The sequence below is a fragment of the Eurosta solidaginis genome, chromosome 1, assembly GCF_040869045.1.
Source record: "Eurosta solidaginis isolate ZX-2024a chromosome 1, ASM4086904v1, whole genome shotgun sequence".
In the NCBI taxonomy this organism is placed as follows: Eukaryota; Metazoa; Arthropoda; class Insecta; order Diptera; family Tephritidae; genus Eurosta; species Eurosta solidaginis.
In genome coordinates, this window is record NC_090319.1 from 305,992,596 (window position 1) to 306,019,715 (window position 27,120).

Genomic DNA, 27,120 nt, shown 5'->3' on the forward strand with positions numbered 1-27,120 from the left:
ACGTCAACATGTTATTTTAAAATGTTTTTCATCTACGCACATTACTACACCTGAAAAGGCAGCCTTAGTATAAAACTATTGCTTCGCTTGCAGTTTTTCCTCTTCATTGTTTTGAAATTGTATCCACTCTGGACAAAGCCGTCACTCCATTACATCCAGAAAATAGGATAGTGACTTGGAAACGGTTGACTGACCCATCGCCACATTGTAATCTGTACCAACACCATGCTGGTAGCTGCCTTCAGCAAAAAACCTCAAACCAGCCATTACGAGGTTAATTGCTTTTAAGGAAGTCAAAGTATTTCTCGAAACTTCTGCATCAAATATATCCAAGACATACTTAAATGCGTGTTTATTTCACCTAAAGTTTTTTTTTTGAATCTGAAAATATTTAACATGTATGAAGGTTTAGCACTTTCAGCACCAACTTACAATTCTTCGCTCATCCTGAATGGATCACTGGTCCCTCAATCTCCGACTTTCCACTCTCACGTCTACATTGTGGGACGCATTGTCCTCCTCTTCAATCAAAATTGCAACGGCTAATGTTTCCATAATTTATTTATGTTAAATAAATGTTAAATAACGAAATATTCAGTAATTTATAAGTTTTTCACAAATATTTCTTTATTTTGTTGTGTTCTAATTTCATCAATTTCTCACAAACAGCTGATTTCGAAAATTCGTTGATTCTTCCTCTTCTTCTTTAAATTCAAGCGGAACTCAGGATACCTACTTTAAGTTCAAGCGGAGCGGAGAACTGAAACGGACTTGTAATGCAGAATAGGGGTGAACGTCGTGAGCCACTTAATAATATTGTATCATAATATCTCAGAAAATTAGAATTTCACATTGCATCAGCTTACAATGAAAGGTACATATTTTTTTCATTTTATTCCAATTTGGTTCATATATTCTGTATACTAAATTAAATTAATGTATAACATTCAATCTACTTCGGTAAACAAACTTAAACATTCATTTTTTATATCCAAGTATACAAATTGCAGATTCGCTTATTAAAAATAAATTAAAGCGCTCGATATAGCTATTTTCACTGATAGTTCAAAATCGCTGTATCCGTTCATCACTATCATTTACTGACTATCAATTATATACATTTTATAAATGATAACCGCCCGCATAATGCTGAAATAATGTTTATTGAGATTGTTTAGTGTTTTTTTTTTCTTCCTTTTTAGTGTACTATTATTTTGTTATTTGGTAATTAAAACACAATTTCATATTCAATTTTTTAGCTAAATGTCTCACCGTTCAAATATAGAAGTCACATTTGTTATTTATTTATATGTATGTGCCGCCACCATTGATAAGGCGCCTTCGTCCAGATGATTAATTTTATTGTTTATATATTATTATATTTTTTTAATTTGGACTTTTATTTATGGATTTAATTAAATATTCTTTGAGTGCTTATGAGGTTAAGCAAAAAGCGCATTTAAATCACAAAAGTTTAGGAGATAACGGTTGTTCCTAAGGTGAAATACTGATAAATATAGATTTATTCCATTTGACTCCAAAGTGGATAGGTGGATCCACAAAAGCGCTTCGCTCTTTCCTCAGTACCGCTGTTAAGCTTTATCATTTGAAGTCCGCACAAAAATTTTACCCAGAAACCTGAGCATCCCAACTGACATGTGATTGTAGAGGCCCCTCCTCCCATTAACGTAAAAATACTATGAACAAAAAGTCAGCTGTATAATGAAGAGATGCACAAAAATACCCTCAAATACTTACTTACTTCCTTAATTGGCGTTTAACCTTTTAAACAGTTACGACCGTCCGACAAGACACGTCAGTCGCTTCTTTGCAGTGCTAACTGGCGCCAATTGGTAATACCAAGAGAGCTTTTCACCTGGTCCTTCCAGCAGAGTGAGGGCCCTCTTTCTCTGCCTCCGTAGGCGGGTTCCGAAAAAAATAAGAGCCGGAACATCATCTTTCATTCGCATAACGTAGCCTAGCTTGCGTAGCCGCCGCGTTTTAATTCGCTTGACTATGTTGATGTATGCGTAAACTCGTACGCGTAGAGGTCCGTACATCTTTTGAAGAACTTTTCTGCCGAACAATGTAAGAGCCGCCTTATCTGATACTGTCATGGTCTATGCTTTTCCACCGTATAGCAGAAAAAGTACGATAAGTGAGCGCAATATATAGCTTCTCCAACCCAATTGTCAACCTCACCTACACTCGGCGAATCCTGTTTCATTAACAGCTAACGAGGCTCTGGCGACCCCAAGCTCCTCATGGGACTAGGGGGTGGGGAGGGAGGGATGGCCTTGAAGGTTTAATGTGGTCATATAAATCGTTCCCGATATGGTCGAGCTAGTACCTTAATGGTGCTTTGTGGCCGGAACGTACCTGATCTATATCCGACAAAGGACCATCAACATCGATAACACTCCCCAAAGCCTTTGGGGAATATCTTTATCGTTAATACAACAACAACAGTACGATAAGTGACTTGTAGAGCATAACTTTCGTTAGCCGAGAAAGGACTTTACTTTTCAATTGCAATGTCGAACTACGCCTCCTAACACCCTTATTTCTTTGATCCAACCCTGTTCAAATAGTAAGTTTCCTCGGACTCCCCCGTTATATAACGGGGATATTGATGACATGATGGGGTGATATCATATTTGGACATGCTAGTATTTTGTAGACCGTTTTACGTAGGTAACTTCATTAATAAGTTCTGTGTTTCATACTAATATATTTTCTGGTTAATGGTTATTGTATTTATATTATTGAATATACTGTCACGGATATTAGCATCACTAAGCTATACCATCACTAAGGCGATGCTAAGGCCATGCTAAGCGGTATTTACGTCGATAATCAAATCATGTATACAAATATATAAGGCAGCCGAGAGATGTTACACACAGATGCATTTACTTATACTCCTATGTGTGTGCGAGAGACTGTAAACTACAAACTCACATACATCTGAGAGACGCTGAAAAGAAGACAATTGTAAACAAAGTAGAAACTATATGAGAACTATAAACACACGAAATAGTTGGTAAGTTCTGGAAATAGAAGAGCCTAGATGTATGCAGCGTAAACTATAAAAGCGGCGCAAGCGAGTAAGAAGTAATTCAGTTTGATTTGAGAGGCCAAGCATTTCGATTAAGACGATATCTAGCGAGCAATAGCAGTATTATTTTGAAAGTCAGTTTCATTTAAGCTATCAGTTTGGTTATTAAGCCAGTTAAATGCAAAGTATAAGTGTTATTGAGAAGTACTTTAATAAAGGCCATTTTTCCATTATTCAATATTGGAGTTATTTATTCAACAGTTTAGTGATACGAACTTAGCAAAAAGGAAAATAAGAGGATTTGCAAGCAAATTCGTTACAATACGTATTGTAAACCCCCCAGTACACAGCGGTCTTTACGGTCTAGAAACGAATCTCTTGCCGACGACTTGGCGTGGACTCCAACTAAACATACCAAAAGCTTGGAAAAGCTGCTGATCTAAGGGTAGATAACAGAATTTATACTCGGAACACGACCCGCCCCCCCCCCCCCCCCCATCCCTAAAAAAAAACTTTGTGGAATTATTATTGCAGGTAAAAAGAGGGTAGCTCTCAGATGACCCACTCCTTACAGCTTGAGCTGTCACCTAGCGTATAATAGCAACTGCCGGTAATGCAGTGCAAATATAGCTAAACAAAAGCACTACGACCAAAATTGCCCAAAGCTCGCTAATAGCCCGAATCTCCATCTTTACAACGACACTCCAGACACTGATATCTCGCCGAATAAATGAATGTACGGGCCTCTTGCAGTTACAAATGACGCATTCGCATATTTACAGGCTAAAGCTGGAGACATTGGTGCTTTATCGGTAACCGTATCGTTAACCTTTTAACAGCTGATTCGACCAACCTTATGAGAATCAATGCAATCGATTATTGGTGCCGCTAAGGTCGTAACCGTATCGTAGCCAACCAATTGGGTTTTGGTTTACCGTCGTAACGATAAACAGCTGATTACGTTAGAGATACGACTACAGCGATACGACAAACGGCACCAATGACTCCAGCTTAACCTAATATAAACGCACGCAACTCATTTTCTGTCAAAAATGTCTCATGCACATACAACTTGTATGAGAGCAACCGAAATTGAAATTACTGCGTAAAAAGCTAACTCGATTTCCAATTTTTGTTCTGCGTGATATTTTGGTTTGACGTTTTCATACATGTTTGACATTGTCGCAACGCATGCTTATTTCGGTTAGAGTAAAAAAGGCCGTTTAAGTGCGTGCGTTGAAAAACCGCAGTGCGTTGAAAAACCGCAATGCGTTTTTATTAGGTTGGCACGTTAGTCTATGCTTTCTCATTTACACCTGACTATTCTCATTTCCGTATGACGCTTTCTGTTTCACGGTTGCCACTTGTGGTCCATTTGGACCAAAAATGGTCCCTTCCAACCCCATTTGGTCCGCTGGTCCCTTTTTTCAGTAAGTTTTTTTTAGGCAGTAGCCAGGATTTTGGTACTTTTCTTCCTTTTTCACCGAGGTTAAAATGCACAACTCTCCCCACAACAATTGGCACAATTTCATTAGCCCACACATATACATAAGTAAATTGAAAATTATAAATTTACTTATGTATATGGAAATCTTACCACAAAAATTGCTCAGCCAATAAAATGTAGCAGACCAATGACATTTTATAGAAAATATTTCAGGCGAGGCATTAATAAGAAAAGTGATGGATCTAAGGTCAAACACATTACATGGGCTTATCAGAAAAAATTCTTGTTTTGGTATCCAGATATTTCGATCGGTTATCAAACACTTTTTGTTATAGATTTTTTTCACTAGTTGTGCAGGAGTATTGTGGTGTTCCAGGAGTATTGTGGTGCTAAGGCACGCCGAATACTTGAAAACTAATTAGCTTGGCATAAGAAATATTTTAACAGTAAGTAAGGCAGGAATACTTCTTGAAAGCGGTAACTTTATAAATGAATAACGAATCGCGATTGAACAAATTTACTTTTATATTCAGAATTTGAAGCAAATGTAAAAAAGATTTGATTTCGAAAAAAGTGTTTTGTGTTTTATTCTCGTAGGTACAAAGCCCCATAAACTTCAATAACAACGCTGTTAAATAATTTCTAGTACCTACTTAAATATAATCAGTTTCCATTATTGCACAGTTGAAACTTTTAAGACATTTGATTTTTAATCTGAAGCCTGGGGCTAGATTCAATATATGTGAGTTTTTCAAAAGTCACACTTACTAAATCTAGGCTTTGGTATGAAATTTCAACGTTCAGAGGAAAAGTAAGCATCATTTATGATTTACTGAGTTTTCCCATAGTCCGGCTATACCAAAACCCAAATTTTTGAGCCTTTTCTTACTAAAACCTAACTGCGCTATACATTTTATTTCTTTCCAATTAACAACATAATCCTGGAACTAAGAGCTTTGTCAGCAAAACTGCGTTCAATACGTTTAGTTAGTGAAGCCATAGACTTATCTTAGAAATTTGAAAATATAATACATAAAAGTAGGAAACCATGGAAACATCCTGAAATTTTATATAACAACGACACTTTTGTGAATTGCTTGTATCACAATCAAATAAAACAAAAATTTGGTCCTTTTTTCGATGAATTTTGATCCCAAATGAAAACATGGTGTGGCAACCGTGTTCGTTTACAATTTAGTCTATATATCGCTCATTGGCCACCGTGGTGTGATGGTAGCGTGCTCCACCTACCACACCGTATGCTCTGGGTTCACACCCCGGGCAAAGCAACATCAAAAATTTAGAAATAAGGTTTTTCAATTAGAATACATTTTTTCTAAGCGGGGTCGCCCCTCGGCAGTATTTGGCAAGCGCTCCGGGTGTATTTCTGCCATGAAAAGCTCTCAGTGAAAACTCATCTGCCTTGCAGATGCCGTTCGGAGTCGGCTTAAAACATGTAGGTCCCGTCCGGCCAATTTGTAGGGAAAATCAAGAGGAGCACGACACAAATTGGAAGAGAAGCTCGGCCTTAGATCTCTTCGGAGGTTATCGCGCCTTACATTTATTTTTTATTTATATACTCATTTACTTCATAACTCAAAAAAAACAATTTTCCAGGATAGCCATTCAAAGATTTTAACTGCCATATGCTGCGCATATAAAGGCATATTTTCATTTGTGTAGCACGTGGTAAATTTGTAACGGATCACAAAGATTTTTTTATACAACATAGATCATGTTATTGGATACGTTTATATGTTATTAGCTCAAAAGTCATATCTTTTGTGTTATGATAGTATTGAAGTAAATGAGCAATATATTCTCAGTTCCATATGACGCTTTCGCATTTACAATTGAATATTCTCAAATGCAAATTACGCTTTCTCATTTTCATTTGACGCCCAAACTGGGGCATTTGTGTGAAATTTTCAGCAAATTCTCAAATAACTATCGCAAAAACCAATTTGACAAAAATGTAGATTCCATGTATTAATAAGGCTCACATTAAGCGAAATCTTGTATTTAAAACTTTATTGAAATCAATCAATTACTCATTTCTGCAAAACTTTTGGGTAACTTAACCCTCCGATAGATTGTGGCGTCTGGCCAGACGAGAAGGCTTTATTTTCGTGAATAACTTTACTCCTACCCACCCGATCATGAAAAGCTTTAGTGACTTTAAGTTTAGAGGCGGTCTTTATAATAATTCGGAAATCAGTATTTTTTTTTTCTTTTTATTTTATTTTTTTTTTTTGTACCAAAGTTGATTATGTCAAATTTTAGCGTTGTGTCTGGCTAGACGAACATATTTTTAAGATTATAAGACCTCATAGTTCGTATTCATTTCAAAATTTATCAATAAAAATTCTTCTATTTAATCACTGTGTGCGACGAGATTTCTTCAAAGTTTAAATATTTGTGGATAGAGTTCAAATTGTCATATTTCGTCTGGCCAGACGATAACGCTAAGATGTGTTGAATTTATTCACCGCTAATCGGAGGGTTAAAAAAGAAAGACTGGCTATCCTAATACATACTTACACGTTTGTGCGGTTACACTTACATATGCTCATCAATTCGGGAATGCTTTTACCATACTACAAAGTAATAACAGTTGATATTATATTTGTGGATAAAGTTCAAAGTGTCATATTTCGTCTGGCCAGACGACAACGCTAAGATGTGTTGAATTTATTCACCGCTAATCGGAGGGTTAAGAAAAGAAAGACTGGCTATCCTAATACATACTTACACGTTTGTGCGGTTACACTTACATATGCTCATCAATTCGGGAATGCTTTTACCATACTACAAAGTAATAACAGTTGATTGAGGATATAATTTAAAAGTTGCAGTAAGTTTCTTTTTATTTCAACCACAGCAAACTAAGAGTTAGGGCTCTAGCTGGCCTGCTTGGCTTTTAATTACTCCAGTTTAAAATATGATAAAAAGCTTATCCATGAGACGAACAGGATTTTAGAAACTAAACTTCAAAAGTTTTTTTTTTTTTTACATAAATATCAAGTGTTATTTATTGTTGTGTTTGTCAATTGCTATAACGTTTCCATGGCAATTCTAAGCACGTTAATGTGTTTGTTGTTACTATTCTTTTACACGTGTTCGCTGAACCACCATTGCCAAAGGATTATTTACATGGGTATATCGCATTTATTTATTTTTTGTATACCCAGCGTGTACTTCTACGTAACGGTAGTACGTAATTGCCTAAATGAATCGAGATAGATAGGTTAAATGGGTGTGGCACCGCCTACATTGAAAAGAATTCAAGTTACAATTTTCGCCAGCCGTAAATCAAAGAAAGTCAAGATATCATGTTGAAATTCGGTCTGGTGGTTATCTGTACTATTATAATCGGTTGACGACCATTTTTGTCGAAGTCTAATGGCAACAAAAAATGTATTGGCCCGTAGTCATAGTCGAAATAAAATAGTTTTATTGGTTTAAACATCTAAATTAAGTATCATTTCGAGTCTGTTATAGTCCACTTAAAGACTATTTTATCTCTAAAAATTTATTTTAAATTTAAAATGACATGAGCTCGATTTTAATTTTTTTTAAATAGGTTTTAAGTTGGTGGTTATTATGAGTTAGTAGTTATATGTGAGTTTTGATATTTTAGTATCTTTTGAAGAAAAAGTATCATCCTATACTGATTTTGGCATTAAATTTAGAAATAAATATTCAATGGAAGGAATTATTTACCACACGCGTTTTCATTTCGGAATCAATAATCCGAAGGCGGCAAATTAATACTTTTACTCTGTCAAGATATTTTTGCAAAAACAAAAATTTAAGACTTTAATGGTTGGTGTAATTTTGGTGATATTGTTGTACACAGAAAAAAATTAACTAAAAAGGCGTTTTGCGCTGATACAAGTTTCACAGCCGTTTGAGGGTAATTATTCGGTTTTTTGTGAATATCTATTAATAAAAGAACTATTTCTTATTTCCAACTTATAATTATTGAACTACATTACAGAATTCTTGAATTCAATTCTGCTGGCATTTCCTTTTGTGTCTTCTATTCCCCTTTACATTTGCCAATTCCTCCTAAAAGAAAGCGTGAAATAAAACACGGAATACAACAATAAATTTTATGAACTGCTTGGTACGGGCGCTGTTGTACTACTTCCCTCCTTTATCGCCCTCTTAGTCTATGTCATGATCGACTTGAGTTCAATGATTTTCTAATGTAAAAGGGACTTACATTTTGCAGGTCCATGTACAATGGCTCAACGTTCTGGTCACTTCTTTCCTATGGAAAACTATGCTAAACTCCCTTTATTTATGCTGACTTTGCGAAGACAAACCTAAATTTGATTTAACCTGATTATCATTGAATGCCCTGCATACTTATATAGTATCGAGGTTAGACTTATCCCTATTCGGTTTGGGGTCTATTAAATTAAACGGCTTTAACGGTTAGGGCCACCTAACATTTAAGGTTTGCATCAATTTAGCCGTCACAACTGTGTTTCAACATGAATACGAGTGTATGAGTGAATCGCCTTGTTGCTTCCTTTGCTTTAAGGAGCCCAAATCCGCTTTAACTACCTATTCGTTTATGTTGCGAGATTTAAATAATTTTTTAAGAACGAAATTAATTAAATTTTCGGTAGTAGTGCAGTTTAGGGGCCCCACCCTAAAGTTGGGCCAAGATTTTCGAGTGAGGTATCAAAAGACGAGTATTAATCTCGAGAACAATAACCCGAAAGGCGGAAAAGAAAAATTGTATCTCTGTCCGGAGATATTGCAGTTGAAGATGGCGATTTTCATGTGGTTGTTGTTGTGTTTGTGCCCACAAAAAAAATTTGCATCACCGTGGCGGTAACCACGGTTATACCACACACCCGGACTTGGCATGGCGTAGCCCAGGGTTATTTTTTATAAGCGCGCCCGAAGGCCGCCAACGCAAAAAGGTGTTCTGCGCAAAAATACTATGGACCCCACCCCAGGTTTCGGAAGTACCCGCGGGTCTTTTTTCGGTTTTTCGTTAATATCTTTTGAACGGGTAAAAAAGTTAACTTCCGCTTTCGGATTCTTGATCTAGACGTGAATACGCGTCTTTTGATACCTCTCTCAAAAAAAAGGCCCAATTTTAGGGTGGGGCCCCTAAACTGCATAATTACCAAATTTTCTTTAAATAAGTATGTTCACGTTCAATTATTAGATTGTGCACTCAATTTTAAATTGACGGCTGATAAAAACCAGCGAATTTTTACAAAGCGTTTGCTAATTACTTTTAAATAGAATTGAATAATAATTATCCGCCACCGGATTATGATCAAAACGCGTTTTCAGGTACTCCTTTGACAATTTTTGTGGTATTTTAAGAGTTTTTGTCAAGTAAAAATTACCATTTTTTATATGTGGAGTCAAGTAACCACGGTTGTAAGGAACAGGGTGAACTTTTAAAACTTCTAAAAAATTTCTACATAGCGCCAATCAATGCCTTTTTTCATTCGGATACCCATGCTTATTTTAGCTGAAAACTGTGTTTAATATATCTATGACAGATCAACATTTTAAATCACATTTTTAATTTAGGCAAGATTTTAACTAAGCAGTATTTTAGTCAGCGATTATGATTACGGGCCATTATCTTTACGGTATTTAACTAGGTTATACTGACCACCATTATACCACCTCTGTGGTGGTATAGTGTAGCAAAGAACAACAATTTGAAATAGGGGCGTGGACACGCCCTTTCTCAGATAATTTCTCTATAATACTATTAATTAATGCCATTAATAGACCAATACTAACGAAATTTGGAATAAACATGGCTTTTGAACAAACAGCTTAAAAAAAATGTTGTTATTTAGTAAATTTTGGAAAATGGGCGTGCCCCCGCCCACATTAAGTAGAAGAACATTTAAAAGTTTTGCAAACCATTAATGAGAAGCCGTTAGGGTCACTTATTTTTATTATTAAATACCAAGGTCGAACAAAAAGCCATCAATTTTGGTAAGTAAGTATTATATTTAAGCTTTCATATCGTTTAATGTTCGTGATGTTTGTCCTTAAATGTATCTTTAATATATATGAGAGCACGCACGGGTATGTTTGTTTTCTCCCGAAATTAGTCGTTTTTAATTCACCACCCTCTCTGTATGAAAATGTTAATTATCATTAGGATTTGTCAATTTCGGACGATCTTTTTTCTTTGTCCTACCTGAAATGAATGTATTCACTACACTGTAGCGTAAGATGGCAACAATGTAACCCCAAGCGGTTTAGGGGCTTAGAATATACCCACGGCAGGTATGCCTGTCGTAAGTGTCGACTAAAATACCAAATTTATTCAAGGGGTTGTGTATCTTAACCCTTTCAAGGGGTTGCCAGCGCACTATCCCAGCAAACACAGTTTCTAACGTTAGAGAAATATTGTAATTTTACATTAGAATTCTAATGTAGTTATCTAATGCAATTCGAATCGAAAACTAGGTTAGAGAACTAGGTTAGAATTCGACTGTGAAACGATTCGAATAACACTAGAAATGCGATGTTATGATTATTGTCACAGTTATCGATTATTTGCACGACTTGATCACTCATTCTTAGTGTCATACAAACAAAATAAAAATAGTGGAAATATTACAAGTTGCGAAATAAGTTATTTTATTTATAATGATAAATACTAGTAAATGAATCAAAAAAGGTTAAAAAAGGAAAGCGAGCAGATTATTGAAGTGCTATTTGAATGGCATGAAAAAAACGCTTCCTCATCCGTACCTCAAACCAACGCTGAGCTCAATCTTTAAGTACGTTTTTAATTTATTATAATAGAAAAAGCCTTTGAAATATGTTATTCTTAATACATAAGATTACAACCAAATAAACGTATTTGATATAATGAAACAATAAAAATTTCGCTGATTTTAAATAATTGAACTTAATTGCGCATCACTTCAAAATTCTCATTAGAAACTCATTAGAATTTGACGTTAGAATTCGATTGGAATTCTAACCCTTTTCCCGATATCGAGAACGAAGTCCCCTTTTTGTCGAGAATGCTATGATTCGCGAGAGTTTCGCAAATCGTTCTCTAACCTTCTACCTTAGAGAAATACATTAGAATTCGATTCGTCTTCTAATCGTTTTCTAACCTAAATGTTTGTTGGGACGGTGCGTATCTTGTTTCTTTAACAGCCGAGGCTATATTTCCTCATGGACCCAGGGTATGGGAGGGTGGAATGGCGAAGAAGGTTCCATGTGGTCACACTATATCGTTTCCAAGATGGTCGGGCTAGTACCTTAATGGTACTTTTTACCGGAACGTGCCGGATCTGGATCCGGCAAAGGACCATCGACATCGATAACACTCCCCAAGGTCTTCGGGGAGTGTACTTATCATTACAACAACATGGGAACAATGTACGTGTTAAAGTTGATATGAGCGAAATGAAGCAGCAAATAAAGGCAAAGTACAGTTCTGTTAAATGAACATTGCATGTTACTGATTACTCAAAACTTAAGGGCCCATTACTCATACTTAGTATATACTTGACTTGACTTGAGAACTGTCACTTACAGTTCTGTTAAATGAACATTGCATGCTACTGATTACTCAAAACTTGGCAACACCTAACTTGACTTAGAAGTCTGTTGAATTTTGATTTTCTATGTAAGTTCTAAGTGACGTTTACATTTTGAGATGCCATTTGTTTGTTTCCATTTCATTTTGACATTTTGTCATACAAATTAACATTTATTGATTGTCAGATTGTATGCGCTAAGTGGAGTATAATCGTGGATAAGTTGCCAAGTTTACGCCAAGTCAAGTCAAGTCTATGCTAAGTATCAGTAATGGGCCCTTTAGAAGGGATGCAGCTTTGCATGTTTTAACATACAGTACTTACATCTTTCGCAATATTTTCTTTTTTGGAATCTTCTTTGCGCCTTTTTAAAGAAATCAAAACGGTTTTATAATATTTTTAAGCTATTGCATAGATTTTATCGCGGGCTTGGCGACTAAATCAAAAAAAACCGTAACGGATATTTGTCAAAAAAGGTTCGAAAAGGTTCGAAAAAAGTTCGGTGTTAGCAACAGGCCAAATACATAAAAGTCGATCTCTATAATAAAGTTAAAGTTAAAAATAAAGTTAAAGTTAGTGTTAAAGTTAAAGTTAAGGTTAAAGTTAAAGTTAAAGTGAAAGTTAAAATTAAAAAAAAGTTAAAGTTAAAGTTAAATTTAAAGTGAAAGTTAAAGTTAAAGTGAATGTTAAAGTTAAACTGAAAGGCCAAATACATAAAATTGGATCTCTATAATAAAGTTAAAGTGAAAGTTAAAGTTAAAAATAAAGTTAAAGTTAAACTTTAAAAAGTGAAAGATAGTTAACTTTATTTCGCTGATAAAAAATCAGAGCGGTTGACAAGTTTTCTTTTTGAAAAATTCAATTTGAAAATAAATAATGTTCCAAAAGAATCCACAACAAAATATGGGACGCGGTATTTTCAAGATATTTAGAGGATATCAAGTCTCAAACGTATGTTTCCTATTTCAGTTACCATAAACCTATAATTTCAATTATAAATATTCCTGAATAACCTATGTTTGTACATATCTTGTAAGATAATAATAAAAATTTTTTAACCAATATTAACTTCTCATTTATTCAATAAAAGTAAAAAATTTGTTTTCTTATCGGTCACCACGCTTAAAAAGTGTAACTTGAATTAATATTAAAGACAAAACTTGAATTAATATCAAAGAAAACAAAATGTTGCATAAATACTATAATTGCATAAGTTGATAATATGCAATAGCTTTACCGCGGCAGTCCCAGAGTGCCACACGTCCTTTTTTTTAAGTCTATGCCACCACAAAATATTCGGTCCTCATAATCCGGCCATGAATTTTAAACTAGGTAGGCAGACGATTTTTCTTACTATTTTACAGATTTTTTACTACCTTCGTAATGTAATGTGCAGAAAAAAGCCAAACTCAATATACTGGTACATGAAGGCAAATAGAAGAGAAAATGTGGAGGAAGTTGGTGGCAAGTCGGAGAAGTAAAGAGAACAAGAGAAATATGGAGAGTAAGAATAAGAGTGAGGTTAGGTTAAGTTGAACTGGCCGGTCCATGAGGACCTCATATAGACTGAATGAGTCCGTAGTGTTACCAGAAGTTTGTTTTAACGACCAAACTGAAAAACCCTATCAAAAACCAGGACCTATGTTTTAAAATAACTCCGTCCTCTTGGAAAATACTAGAATCCTCCAGGGACTTAAACCACTTGCTGCTTCTAGATCTGACAGCTCTATCACTCCTAATAGCTGGAGTGTCAGCCTGGCAAGAGCAGGGTAGGAGCACAGAACGTGCTCAATCGTTTCCTCCTCCAACCCGCACTTCCTACATCTTCTATCACTGACCAAGCCTAATTTAAAGGCATGTGACGCCAGAACGCAATTTCCAGTCAGAATATCCATCATGAGTCTACAGTTCTCCCTTTTTAATGATAGAAGTAACTTATTTAGTCGAAGGTTGTAAGACCTATACATAATCTTCGACACTTTACAGCCCCGCGCATGAACCCACGCCTTTCCCGCTTGGTCGATCATGTGCACATCTCGCCTTCGCTTAATCTCGCCCAGTCTAATTGGGACCTCTACGGAGCAAGCTTCAAGCGATGCGCCCTTTTTAGCTAGTTCGTCCGGTTTTTCATTCCCATCTATTCCCATATGCCCTGGGACCCAATAGAGATGTATGCTTCTCCCTGTCCCGATTCTCTCTAGAGACTGCTTACACTCTAACACGCATTAAGATGTTGTGCTATGCGAGATTATTGCCTTAATTGCTGCTTGACTGTCAATATAAAAGCTAATACGGTTGCAGCTTAAGCTATTCTCTTCCAGGGTTTCTACTGCTTTGGTTACGGCTACTATTTCCGCTTGGAAAACGCTACAGTAATCCGGCAGCCTGTAGAATCTGTTTATTTCCGGATCAGCACAGTATACCGCAGACCCTACTCCTTCCACTACTTTGGAACCATCTGTGTGCACATGTATCGCCTCGTCCGCCATTTGAGCACCCTTGCGCCAACTCTTATGGAAGCACGACCGGAAAGAGTAAGAGGAAAGGCGGGAAGATTTACAGAAAAATTAAAAGGATATGGAAATTGAATGAACCGATTAAGTTTAACTAAAAAATGCAGAGGGGAAAGAGACGGAGAGGGTTGGACAGAGGAGAGGCAGGTGAAAAAAAAGAGAAAGTCAGACCGATTCGGTCAGGTTTGATGATACGCCTGGGAGTATTTCATGTTTGTCTAAACGTTTCCAGTGTTAGCCAGAGGTGTTTAAAAAAAGTTTTGACAAGGCGTTTATAACCACCTCATGCGGTCGTGCATAATGCATGTTGTGCTGTAAAGAAAGGTTTTCCATCCATGTTGAACTTTATATACACATCTATCAGCCTCTCAAGCTAATGGGCCTGTAGTCGTTGGGATATATACATATGACCGATTTTCTCGGCCTTTGCTGGGGTTGCGAAAAGTTTTCCAAGAGTGAGGCACATGTTTCAGTATTTTGCAGTTACACAACGATCGCTCTACTCGAAATTTGTAGCATGGGAGGGAGAGTGGGATGCATGGTTCAACTATATGGTTGGCTCATCTGTAAGGCAACAAATTATGTCTGTTCAAATTGTCAAAATCTGTGTATTGGTATTAGGCGAATGGAATGAAATGAAAACATAAAACAGCAGTTTTTGTGTGGGGTAAGAAAATGTTGTCCATGTGTTGGTTTCATTTTGAGTTTGCCATCTCCTTTTGACAATCCCATCGACCATGCACTGATAAAAATAAAATCAGCTGATGAGACGAGCCAACCATATAATTGAGCCATGGTGGGATGTATAGAATTTTTGTGCATTCTGCATTGGCGGCTTTCTGTGAAATAAGCTTCAAATGCCTGCAAAACTCCGGTTTAGGAATCAAAACTATATCCGCGCAGAACACCTCTCTGGATAAGTGTATCTATGTGTGTACAACCTGAATTATTCATAACGAGATCGATACGCTATTTTTGACACCTCCCGACGTTTTTGAACCTATATTAGCTGTAGATCGTTAAAAACAACGAATCGATAATTCGACAGTAGAGGTTTACGCCGATCACTTTATTGGCGGCAGCGGTTCTATTATATACCGGCGACGGTGTGGGCGGCGCGCCGACGTACGCCGGTGTTCTTACTTTAAAAAGCTCGATTTTTCTATTTAAAACAATAATATTTAGGAAAGGTTTTGTTTGTATGTATTTAAGGAAATCAACGTTTTGGCCATTTCGGAAAGATCCGGTTTTCCCTCAAAAGCTTGCAGATTGCTCAAAAATTTTCAGGAGTAGCCCTTTGCGGAGGGATTGTCCCTCGTTCATTTACTCCAGAGAGGCTCCGAACCTAACCCCGGTATTTGGAATTGGTACTGCTGCATCTGCTGAAAAGAAATAGTGATACATAAAATGGTCACATTTTTGTTTGTATATCTCGTGCAAAGCGTAGTTTCACCTGGGGTTAACTCCTAATAATCGTCGCGAACACAATTTCTTTAAATCATATGTGGCTCATTGGCGGTCACGCACAAAGGCGACTTACTGTTGCTAGTAATGGTCTAATACTCATGACTCTTGGCACAGGGCGCCTCCAGTTTTTTCGGCTGTTTTTAAGAGCTACAATTCCCGATGTGCGAACAGTAGCAATCCCGACCACCAGTCGCTACCACGCCTCCTAACCCTCACACCATATGCCAGCACAGAAGCTATAGGACTGCGACTTCGAACTCATACCTTCGTCGACGTCACTTTCCTAGAAGCTCTAGGTGTAGCTCCGAAGACTTTCTAACGGATGTTTTTGCCGCGCTATGCTGCCGGGCTACATCAGAGAAACACCTTGAAACGTTAGGGAGTTACTATTACCAAGGATGCCGCCCTCGGAGTCATAAGCAGTCTAAGCAGATGTCATTGCGTAACTTATGGGTGAAAATCGTATAATCCACGGCGCATCTACATAATTAAAAATTTACAAGGACCTTGGATAAAGTTTTTAAAATGTAGACCAAGTTTGCAGACGTTTTTGTTCACAACATTGATTTCAATAGTCTTCGTTAAACCAAAACGATATTTTAGAATGAAAGTAGACCAATTTTAAGTTGAAAGATGTTAACTGCTGTTTTCCGGCCTTATGATATAAGAGCTCATTACGGATAACCGCATAGCTTCAGTTTTCAGACTAGTTCGACTGTCAACTACGTTAGGGTAGTAGCACACACGGCCATTAGTTCGACTGTCTTAGGAAAGCTTTTGCTTCACCACTTTCGAGTATGCCTGTGAAGGACAAAGCCTCACCTGGTAAATATATGTGCCTACGTATTCACATTTGTAAAAGGAGTCAGAACGTGTAAGTCATATTTAAACATGGTTGATAGGCTATAATCAATGTGACTCAATCCAAGGGACTAGTTTTGGATAGGGCCGCCAACTTTAGGAAATGTTAAACCGAGAGATTTGGGTGTTGAAAGATGAAGTGTGAAAATCAAAATTTACATTTTAGACACTATTTTATAGTTTCACTAATAAACAACAGATGTATGAATGTAAGCCCCAGTGATTTTTCAAACGCTTCTCATACCTACATATATCCTCGACTTAAGTATGAGGTAAGAATCATTTCAAAGGAGTGTTTATGCCCCTAGAACCTACTAAAGGATTTTGCTTCACTGATTTCGCTTATTCTTTCAGCCAATTTTTTTAAAAATCGGCACCTTTTTTGGGTATTTTGCTTTTTTAACTTGAGGACAATTTGAAAACATATTCGCCGTGAGTCATTTTTTTAGAATTCATTGTTCATTATTAATTTTTGAAAAAAATAATAATAATTCAAGGTTCGATTCGAGCTCAAAGCCAGAACAATAATCACCCCAATCGCGAAGTTCACGCGGAAAAGTGTTCGCCTACACTTTTTTTGTTCGGGTGAACTTTTTCCGCCTATCGGCAATTTCGGGCGAACAAAAGTTCACTTCGAAACAGCTGATGCTCTATTGTGAACTAGGAGTTAACAAATAATTTACTTGCAATTGTGTAAATTTTGTAAACAAGCATGTATTTCCTTAAAATACAACAAAAATAGAAATAAAAAATGTATACAATAATGTTTAGTAATGCACTTAGGTTGGTATTGATTGAGCGCGAGGAGAATATAAATGTAAAAGTGATTCGGAGGGACAGTTCTAACTTTTGAAGCTAAGTGATTCACTGTAAGCTAAAAATTTTCAGCACTTTTGAATAACAAGTTATATTTTTTTCAATTAGCTTTCTCCAATATTACAGGGTAAACAAGACGACATTCTAATATTTGCTAGATATCTTACCAACTCCTTGCCCCCATTGAAGCACAAATTTGGAGTTCCACCAATTGTAAAGTTAAGTACATGTCTTCGTTTTTTCGCATAGGGAAAGACGTTGGAAAAGGCCAAGGAGTTGGTCTTAGCCAATCTTGTTTCAGCAAGGTGCTCAACATTTTGGAACCGTTGCTTTGTCCACAATGGATAACTTGGCCGACTGATACGTCGCGACGGCTACCTCTCTGATCTCTCCAGTTTTTTCGCCTCGCGAAACCTGGCATTATCACCGACTAAATCTTCCGCGACCTTATTTACAACATGGACGCCCCAAATGTCGACCATTTTGAACATCCACGTCGATGGCACTACGCTACCCAAATCTTGGGTGTGACGTTTGATCAGGATCTACATTTTGGTGAGCACGCAGCCGCAATTGTTCCGAGAATTCAGAGCCGTAACAAAATCCTCAAATCCCTCGCTGGCAGTACTTGGGGAAAAGATAAAGAAACGCTCATGACTACATACAAAGCAGTTAGCCAGCCGATAAGGTGAAATCTTTTTCGAACACGAACAATTCTTTTGGCATCCTCTGCGATAGGGTGAACAAAAACTGAATATTTTCGGGCGAAAAAAAAACTCGCGATAAGGATGAATTTTTTTCTAATGATAATTGTTGTTATTTTTTTAATATTTCTAAATTTGAAAAATTGTATTTTGTTTTTGGAATAGTAAGTAGAAATTTTTTCAGACAACCTGCCAAAGCTGCGCAGATAGATCCATTTCGAAGGGTGCTAAACCTTCATCATCAGTACGCTTTTGCCACGCAGCGCTAACCATTTAGCTATCCAGCGATGGTTTGTTCGACTGACAAATTGCTACTTTTATTCCTTCTTACCAACTATATTTATTCAGTGTTGCGCCATCTGTTGCAAATCACTGATAATACTGGATTTGTTTATTGTCAATTACTTTGCTTTGAAAAACAAAATATGCAAAGTGAACATATAAATTTATTATATAACTTTTATTTTAGTGTTTTGTTTTAATAACTTGGTGAATTGGATGATGCAAAGTTTATTTTCGACATGAACAATAAATAGTCTGAACAGTCTTAAACGAGTAGAAAATATAGTAACGCGCGCGCCGGATGCCGCGACCGCTGCGCCGATTTTTTTGACATTAGGCGGCGGCGTGCGAATAACGACAAAAATCGGCGGCGGCGTATATCTCTACTCGACAGGAATCATCAACTGATGGCAAAACAAACACACTTAATCAACCCGTTTTAAACATTTTTGTCATCTTTAACATTTTTGCTATCAATGATAACCAGGGAAAAGTTGTATTAAATTTCTGCATCGTTATGCGATTAAGGATAAAACTAATGTTGAACATAAAAACGGATATTATCAGCAATTGATTTGCGCAATGAATAACAATAACAATTTGAATGGTAACACCCAATCAAGTGCTGGATCCTCAAGATTGGAAACAAGTGAATTTGGAACCAACTTAACCATTAACTCTAACCAAGTTCATGGCTTGCAGCAGCACCAACAGGCACAATACACACCATTGGTACAACTATTAGATATCCCAACAACAAGCATCACCATTGATGAAAATACCACTGAGCATAACTTAAATAATTTAAATTCTGAAACGCAAAGTAACAGAGAGAATATAATGGAGCAATATGCTCGATATTTGCGACAACAAGTAGTAGAAGTAACAAGAGGTGGATTGAGTAACATTATTGCTGTATCCGGAAATCAACAGACAACAAACTATACAACAACAAGCACCGATAACAGCCGACGTTTACGCTACTTGCCTAGTGTTCCACTGCGTGGAAATATTTTAAATAGAGTCCTCTTACCGGAAAATCATATTGCGTTAGCCTCACAACATTCCAATGAAAGCAATGGCAGCAGTAATCAAGTTATGGTTCCATTAATGGAACATGTCTCTGATAATTCAGCGAGCATAACGATGCCAGCTGGAATGTGTACTGCCAGAACGGCGGCCAGTTCGGTAGCAAGCGAAAATCAAACTCATAATTTAGCATCATATTTTGATGGCAGTCGTACGCCATCAACTGCTGCAAATATATTACAACAGACGGTTACAAGTAGACTGCGACTTTTAGAGGAAGGTGGAATACAAAGATCACTGGTTGAACGCGCCTCATCCATGGCTGATGACAGGGTCACATCAAGTGATATAACAAATGCAACAAGAAACAGTAACACAGAGATGAACGCACCAACGACAAATGATTTGTATAATAATGTTCCAGATATATTTATTAGTACTCTCCGACAATGCCTTCATTATATACCTTTTGCTTGTATATTGCTATTGAAATTTATTTATGATCATTTTTCTGGATTATTGGATATAATACTACTACAATTTGTTATGTATTATGTTAACAAATCATTACAAGCTCAAGTAGCAAAAATTGATGAAAAAAAAAATTCTATATTAATGCGCGATCTCGCAACTGTTATGGCTACCATTACTCTTCGTTTGTTAATTGCTACAACACCACCTGATCCATTTGGTTTACTTATACCACCAGCCGTAGAAGAACGCAATATTGCCCACCAAATTACTTTCAATTTTCCTCAAGATTACAGCAACAATCCAGGGACTACTCTAAATAAATTTTCGTCCACGGCACAAACAACAATGGAGCGGAGTGCTACAACACCGGCAACAACTACAATTTTTATACCGAAAGTTATATCGTTAGTTGCGCTACTGTACTACATAGCCGTTAATGATCTTATACTTAAATTGATTACTATTTCAATTAAATTGATTATCACTTTGATACCATTGCGGAGCATACGTCACAAGTCAAGGGTAAGCGTATCTACGAGCATTAAGTCTTGTTGTGTTAACAGTGATCTTTGTCTCTTCTACTGTGCTTCGTTTTAGACTCGGCTGTATGTGTTCGTAGAATTCTTCTCGCAATTTTATCGTTCGCTGGTTCCCATACGTCAGTGGTTGTTATTTCTCTTCGAATCTTATTCTGGTTTACATGCAGTAAGTATATTTTTATATCCGCACATAGTAGAACAAATTTAAACAAAACTGCAGTCAAGTCACTTTCAGCGGTTCAGTGTGGTTGAAATGTTCTTCATTTCTTCACAGCTGTTTAAGACTTTGATGCAAGATTTTCTTTATGTATATGCGCTACGATATAAAGGTATTTCATCGAGATACAATTAATATCAAAAAATCTGTAAGTTTTTCTATGGGGTCGCCCCTCGTCACTGGTTTGGCAAGCCAGTGCATTTCTGATATGAAAAGAATATCAGTAAAACTTTATCTGTAACTAATTAATAATCTTACAGTAAAAGGTATTCAATTAATGAACTTAATCCAGATTTCAGGTGTAATGTTTTCTTCAGCTTACATAGTGCTCAAAGGATGTGAATTGGCAGATCGTGGCAAAACCCTCAAGAAATCATTTTTCAATTTATTAAAGGATGTGGTAAGAAAATCAAAACGAAGTATGAATTAGACTACTAAGTAGAAAAAAAGTTGCAGAAGACAGTCGCTACATTAGAATCGTATAGCGCGGTAGCCAGGTCATACGAAATAGTCAAGAGTTTATTTTGTAATTTGCTTGTAAACCAACTTGAAGTTTATGCTGATCTTTGCAAATACTTCTTTTTAATTGTTGCTAAGATTTATTATTTTGGCGGCCGCCGTGGCGTGATGGTAGCGTGCTCCGCCTATCACACCGTATGCCCTGGGTTCAACTCCCGGGCAAAGCAACATCAAAATTTTAGAAATAAGATTTTTCAATTAGAAGAAAATTTTTCTAAGCGGGGTCGCCCCTCGGCAGAGTCTGGCAAGCGCTCCGATTGTATTTCTGCCATGAAAAGCTCTCAGTGAAAACTCATCTGCCTTGCAGATGCCGTTCGGGGTCGGCATAAAACATGTAGGTCCCGTCCGGCCAATTTGTAGGGGAAAAATCAAGAGGAGCACGACGCAAATTGGAAGAGAAGATCTATTCGGAGGTTATCGCGCCTTACATTTATTTTATTTATTTTAAGATTTATTAGATTTTAGTTTTTACAATTGATTTAGGTATGTTTCCGTCTAACGATTCGAGCGCTGCGGATATTTTCATAGTTTTGTTTGCTAACATAGTTGTATAATCCTCATCTCAAAATTGCATAAAGAATTAAATCTTGAGCTTGTCAAACCTAAAACAATCACATAGCTATTCTTAAAGTCGAATATTTAGAGGCGGTCGCTTACAACATTTTAACTACGTATGGGGACTGACCCAGTTTAATATACATGATCTTGGAATACTGTTTTTAATTACAAGATTGATATGAACGTTCTTATACCAACTAGGATAAATCAAAAAAACCAGTGCAAAATGATTTTGATGCAGCCGACGAGCTTTGCGCCATTTGTCAGGATTCGTATGCCTCACCAGTGGTATTGGAATGTGGACACATCTTCTGTGATAATTGTGTAACCACTTGGTTTAAGCGGGAGCAAACATGCCCAATGTGTCGTGCCAAAGTTGGAGATAACCTTGCTTGGCATGATGGTTCCACAACATTTTTTTATCAGCTTTATTAACTAGTACATTTATTCGACTAGATGTAGATGTACATATAATAGAAATACTATATGTAATATATTGTAGAAAAAAAGATATGTACCTATATATGTACAAGTAAAAAGTAAAAACATATTAAAATATATACTATAGTACATATGTTAATTTATTTTTTAGATATATGTATTGTACAAAAGAAATTCTGCAACAAGTAACCGTACTTTTCTGAAAGGTGTCATCGCACGGACACATTTTTCTGAACAAGCATATAGTAAAGCTTGTCTAGTTTACTTTTTGTTTGCATTTAAAACTTAAACTGGTGACGAGACGTATCTCGACCATGTGCGTCGCTTCCCAAGGCAGTCGGTTCTATGTACCCGAGCGACTCGGCATTTTTCCCGACCAAGGACTGTCTTTTCAGTGTAACCCCATTTAATTTGCTGCGTCCTCCCACCATGTGCGCAAAATCCGGAAAATGCCAAGCTTTGGTTTCTAAGGAATATTGATCCTTGTAAAATAAATACCATTTCATACTTTACACTTTGAAATTCCAAAATTTTTGATGGAGTCATTAGGAAATTGCACCATGTTAATGCATCATATTGCTGAAGATTTACTAGCATTTTGGCGTTTAAACCTGGAGAATTGAAGTGTCAATATGTAGTAAATGCTAAATTTTGTATAGGAAGCAATATGGTATAGGGCATCAAAGTTAAAACTTACGAATTTATTCCAACTTGTCCAAGGATCCCCATTCATTAAGTGCAAATAAAAAGTACCTCAGACGTGCTGGACTACAAGTACGCTTAGCGGAAATAATCTTTATGAAGAATGCTAGGGTTACCTATTACTAAGTTCTAATTTTGTCGTACTGTGCTATTATTTCTCAATTTGCCTTTTTGATAATCCCAACTGTATTTTTTTGAAAAATTTCTCCGTCTGTTTTTGTTGCTAAATTGTTAATTTTTGTATGCTGCTCTTTGGTTACGATTTCTTCCATTACCTCACCATCACCTCTGATGAGGCGTACGCGTCCTGTACTAGAATCAACAACACGTCTCATTTGGTTTTGACGTTGGTGGTACTCCTCTGGGGTGACAGGTGTATGTGATTTGGTGTTCATCAGTTCTATTGGTATTTCGAAACCACTTTCATCATTGATAACTTTTTTCGCTAAATTATTGGTTTTAACTTTTTTCGCTGATTCTACTCCATGTTTCTTGTGTTTGCTTTTACTTTTTTTATGCTTATTTTTATGTTTTTTAGATTTTTTCTCACGGCTCCTACCTTTGCCCATTTTGTAAACTCTGCTTTGGTATATTTATTAGTGATGAACGATATTTCACTATCGGTGATTGCATCGCCACGATTGAAAAATCGCCAATAGTGATAGCTATTCATGATTTGAGATTAGCCATCATCCCGTCGCAAAGATCCTGAGCCAGACAATTAATTTTGCATGTAATAGGGGTTGGATTTTATATAAGGTGCCCCGATTTTCAAACTTTTGTTGATTTTTAGGGGAAGAGGGGGTCTTAAAAATCACCAAAATGGAATCCGCAGCTCTAGGAAACTCCTAGTTTGTGAAATATAAGCGTTTAAATTTCCAAATTTAGTAACATTCCAACTTAAAGCTGGAGACATTGGTGCTTTATCGGTAACCTTTTTAAGCTGGAGTCATTGGTGCCGTATGTCGTATCGCTGTATCCGTATCCCTAACGTAATCAGCTGTTTATCGTTACGACGGTAAACCAAAACCCAATTGGTTGGCTACGATACGGTTACGACCTTAGCGGCACCAATAATCGATTGCATTGATTCTCATAAGGTTGGTCGAATCAGCTGTAAAAAGGTTACCGATACGGTTACCGATAAAGCACCAATGTCTCCAGCTTAACAGCTGATTCGACCAACCTTATGAGAATCAGTGCAATCGATTATTGGTGCCGCTAAGGTCGTAACCGTATCGTACAATCTAAAAAGAGTATGTAAAAATGCAAGCTTATTGCTAGTATTTTTTTGTGTAATCTTACAATTTTTTTGCATAGTCCCGCACTTAATGTGTATTTTTCTTATTTACACAGCAATGCCACAATCTTACCAACATTTATGCTGTAAAAATACATATAGTTCGCGAAATTACTAACAACGTTTGTAAGCTAACACAAAGGTGTGTACATTTACAACAAAAGCTTAGTGGACATTGCCGATCGACACCATCTTAACGCGTCGTGTTCATTCGTTTTAGTCAATCGGCAGTGTACGGTTTATCGGAAAGCGTGAATAATTATTTTAGTGCATAATTATAATTATTATAAGTTATTGTAATATGTAAGTTATTTTTACTTTAATAAAAATAATGCTGAAAAATTATGTGTATTGGCAGCAAAACGCCGAGCATAAGTGTAGCGTTTGTGGCTGGTGTTTCGATAGCGTTATCAAAATCTTATTCGTATTGCAACTACATAAAATGTATTTGTTTATAATTAAACACCCAGGATTAAGCAAAATAAGTATTTTATAATACCTGTATTAATTTGATAATATAGTATATATTAATTCAATTAAAGTGCTTGTATGAATTGAACTGAATTCTGACTGAAAATAAATTTTATTAAAATATCAAAATCTTATTCGTATTGCAACTACATAAAATGTATATGTTTATAATTAAACACCCAGGATCAGCAAAATAAGTATTTTATAATACCTGTTTTTTTTTTAAATGCAAATGCATTTAAACATATAGATGTTATTAGCTGAAAATACAATCTAATATTTTAAAAAAGGTGGGAAGTGGGTTACAGGGGCTAAGGGGTATGTGGCATTGCGCATATGATAAGTAAGTTCACTAAAACCGTTGTATATTTTACGCATTTTGAATGGTAATCATTACGCATAAGGTTGGTAAATTCACTAAAATCGTTGTAAAATGTTACGCATTTTGAATAGTAGTTTTTACGCATGTGTTTAGTAAGGGCTTTACACAGTCTGATAGTAGATATACAATGTGTGTAAATTTGCAATAATTAAGCGAGGCAACTTTTTTGCTGGCTTAATGTGTGTAGATTTACATGCTTTTTTTTAAGAGTGTAGCCAACCAATTGGGTTTTGGTTTACCGTCGTAACGATAAACAGCTGATTACGTTAGGGATACGGATACAGCGATACGACATACGGCACCAATGACTCCGGCTTAAGTCCTGCGCCTATAATTCGGGTCGCACATGTCGATAGCGGTATCAAAAGACGCGTATTTTCGTCAAGATTCAGAATCCGAAAGCAGAAGCTAAATTTTTTTATCTTGTTTAAAAGTTATTCGCGGAAAACCCGTCGGTACTATTGTCGCTTTTTTCGTTGTTGCAATTAAACAAAACGAAAACATATGAAAGTGGGGAATAGTGTTGCCAGCTCCTCAACAATATCTTGGTAGAACATTATAAGGTGGTGGCACGTCGACATTAATGCATACAAACATAACTACCAATGTATCTTATTTTGGTAATTCTATGAATAATTGGTAGTCTAATATTATTTTGCTCGGGTTTATAATCAGGTTCAGTTGTATGCGTAAAATTGCCTGCAAATAATTGATTCATTCACTGTTTTGACCAATGAAATGCCACTAAAAATTAACTTTTCTTCTCTTCTCTTCTCTTGTCTTGTCTTGTCTTGACTTGTCTTGTCTTCACTTTCGCCTGCGGCGGTTTTGTTCAACAAATAAAAAAATATTTTGTTCTTCATTTCGTATGATAAAACATCACAATTTTTTATAAAAAATCGCACGATTTTTTTTTTATTTTCGCCTGCGGTGCTTTTCTTCAACAAATACAAAAAATTTTATTTTTAAATTCGTATGATAACAAAAACAAGCAAATTTTCAATAAAAAATCTCGCAATTTTTTATTAAAAAAATTTCCCATGCGGCGCAAATGTACAACAAATAAAAATACCCCTTTTTCTAAATTCTTATCATAAAAAGTTAAAATTTTTGAATTTCTTATCATAAAAAATTTAAATGTTTACTTAAAAATCTTGCGTTTCGTTAAATTAAGTACATTAATTACATGCTATTCAGAGAATTACAAAAACAAGATACATTGTAGTTTATATTTGTTTGCATTTATGTCGACCTGCCACCACCATACAATGTTCTACCAAGATAAAAAGATATTGTTGCGGAGCTGGCTACACTATTCACCACCTTCATATGTTTACGTTTGTTTAATTGCAGCAACGAAGAAAGCGACTATAGTACCGACCGGTTTTTTGCGAATAGCTTTTAAACCAGTTAAAAAAATTCTGCTTTCGGATTCGAAATCTTGACGAAAATGCGCTTCTTTGGGTGCCACAAGTTCGATGCGAATTTCAAGTGCAAAACTTAAGTTGTAATATTACCAAATTTCGGATTTTAAAAGCTTTTTTTTATAAGCTAAGAGTTTCCTAGAGTTCCGAATGATTATTTTGTCATTTTTTGGACCCCCTCTACCCCTCAAAAAAAAAAAAATTGGAAAATCGTGGCACCTTATTCAAAATATTCCCCTTTTGGGTAAAAGTCTAGTTGGGGGGTCGACTGCTAATACGTTACCAAAAATATCGAGAGAGGTGTCAAAAGACTCGTATTGACCTCGACAACAATAATCCGAAGGCGGAAAATACAAA

The 27,120-nt window shown here is 36.3% G+C and overlaps 4 protein-coding genes across 7 annotated transcripts in view; 2 read left to right on the forward strand and 2 right to left on the reverse strand.

Moving 5' to 3' along the window:
• GatB (glutamyl-tRNA(Gln) amidotransferase subunit B, mitochondrial) overlaps positions 1-1,043 on the forward strand; it is a 159,874-nt gene extending 158,831 nt beyond the window's left edge. For 3 of the 4 annotated variants that reach the window (XM_067761386.1, XM_067761385.1, XM_067761384.1), the window contains one exon: positions 718-1,043. The gene's annotated coding sequence lies outside the window, so the exon portion shown is untranslated. The remainder of the gene's footprint in view (positions 1-717) is intronic. The other variant, XM_067761388.1, reaches the window with a different exon arrangement.
• The window catches only part of Root (ciliary rootlet coiled-coil, rootletin), a 132,660-nt gene extending 125,364 nt beyond the window's left edge, over positions 1-7,296 (reverse strand). The window contains exon 1 of the mRNA XM_067761381.1: positions 7,280-7,296. The gene's annotated coding sequence lies outside the window, so the exon portion shown is untranslated. The remainder of the gene's footprint in view (positions 1-7,279) is intronic.
• Positions 7,297-19,099: 11,803 nt separating this feature from the next.
• Positions 19,100-22,621, forward strand: LOC137237588 (uncharacterized). Its single transcript, XM_067761382.1, has 4 exons — positions 19,100-20,732; positions 20,808-20,915; positions 21,259-21,366; positions 22,245-22,621. The coding sequence occupies exons 1-4, from the start codon at positions 19,290-19,292 to the stop codon at positions 22,476-22,478; spliced, it is 1,893 nt and encodes a 630-aa protein (XP_067617483.1). The 5' UTR covers positions 19,100-19,289; the 3' UTR covers positions 22,479-22,621.
• LOC137237591 (ADP-ribosylation factor-like protein 6-interacting protein 4) lies at positions 22,602-23,788 on the reverse strand. The gene is made up of 2 exons (XM_067761389.1): positions 23,182-23,788; positions 22,602-23,095 (listed from the first exon to the last, which is right to left on the reverse strand). Exon 1 carries the CDS (start codon positions 23,753-23,755, stop codon positions 23,345-23,347), a length of 411 nt encoding a protein of 136 aa, XP_067617490.1. The 5' UTR covers positions 23,756-23,788; the 3' UTR covers positions 22,602-23,095; positions 23,182-23,344.
• Positions 23,789-27,120: the final 3,332 nt, after the last annotated feature.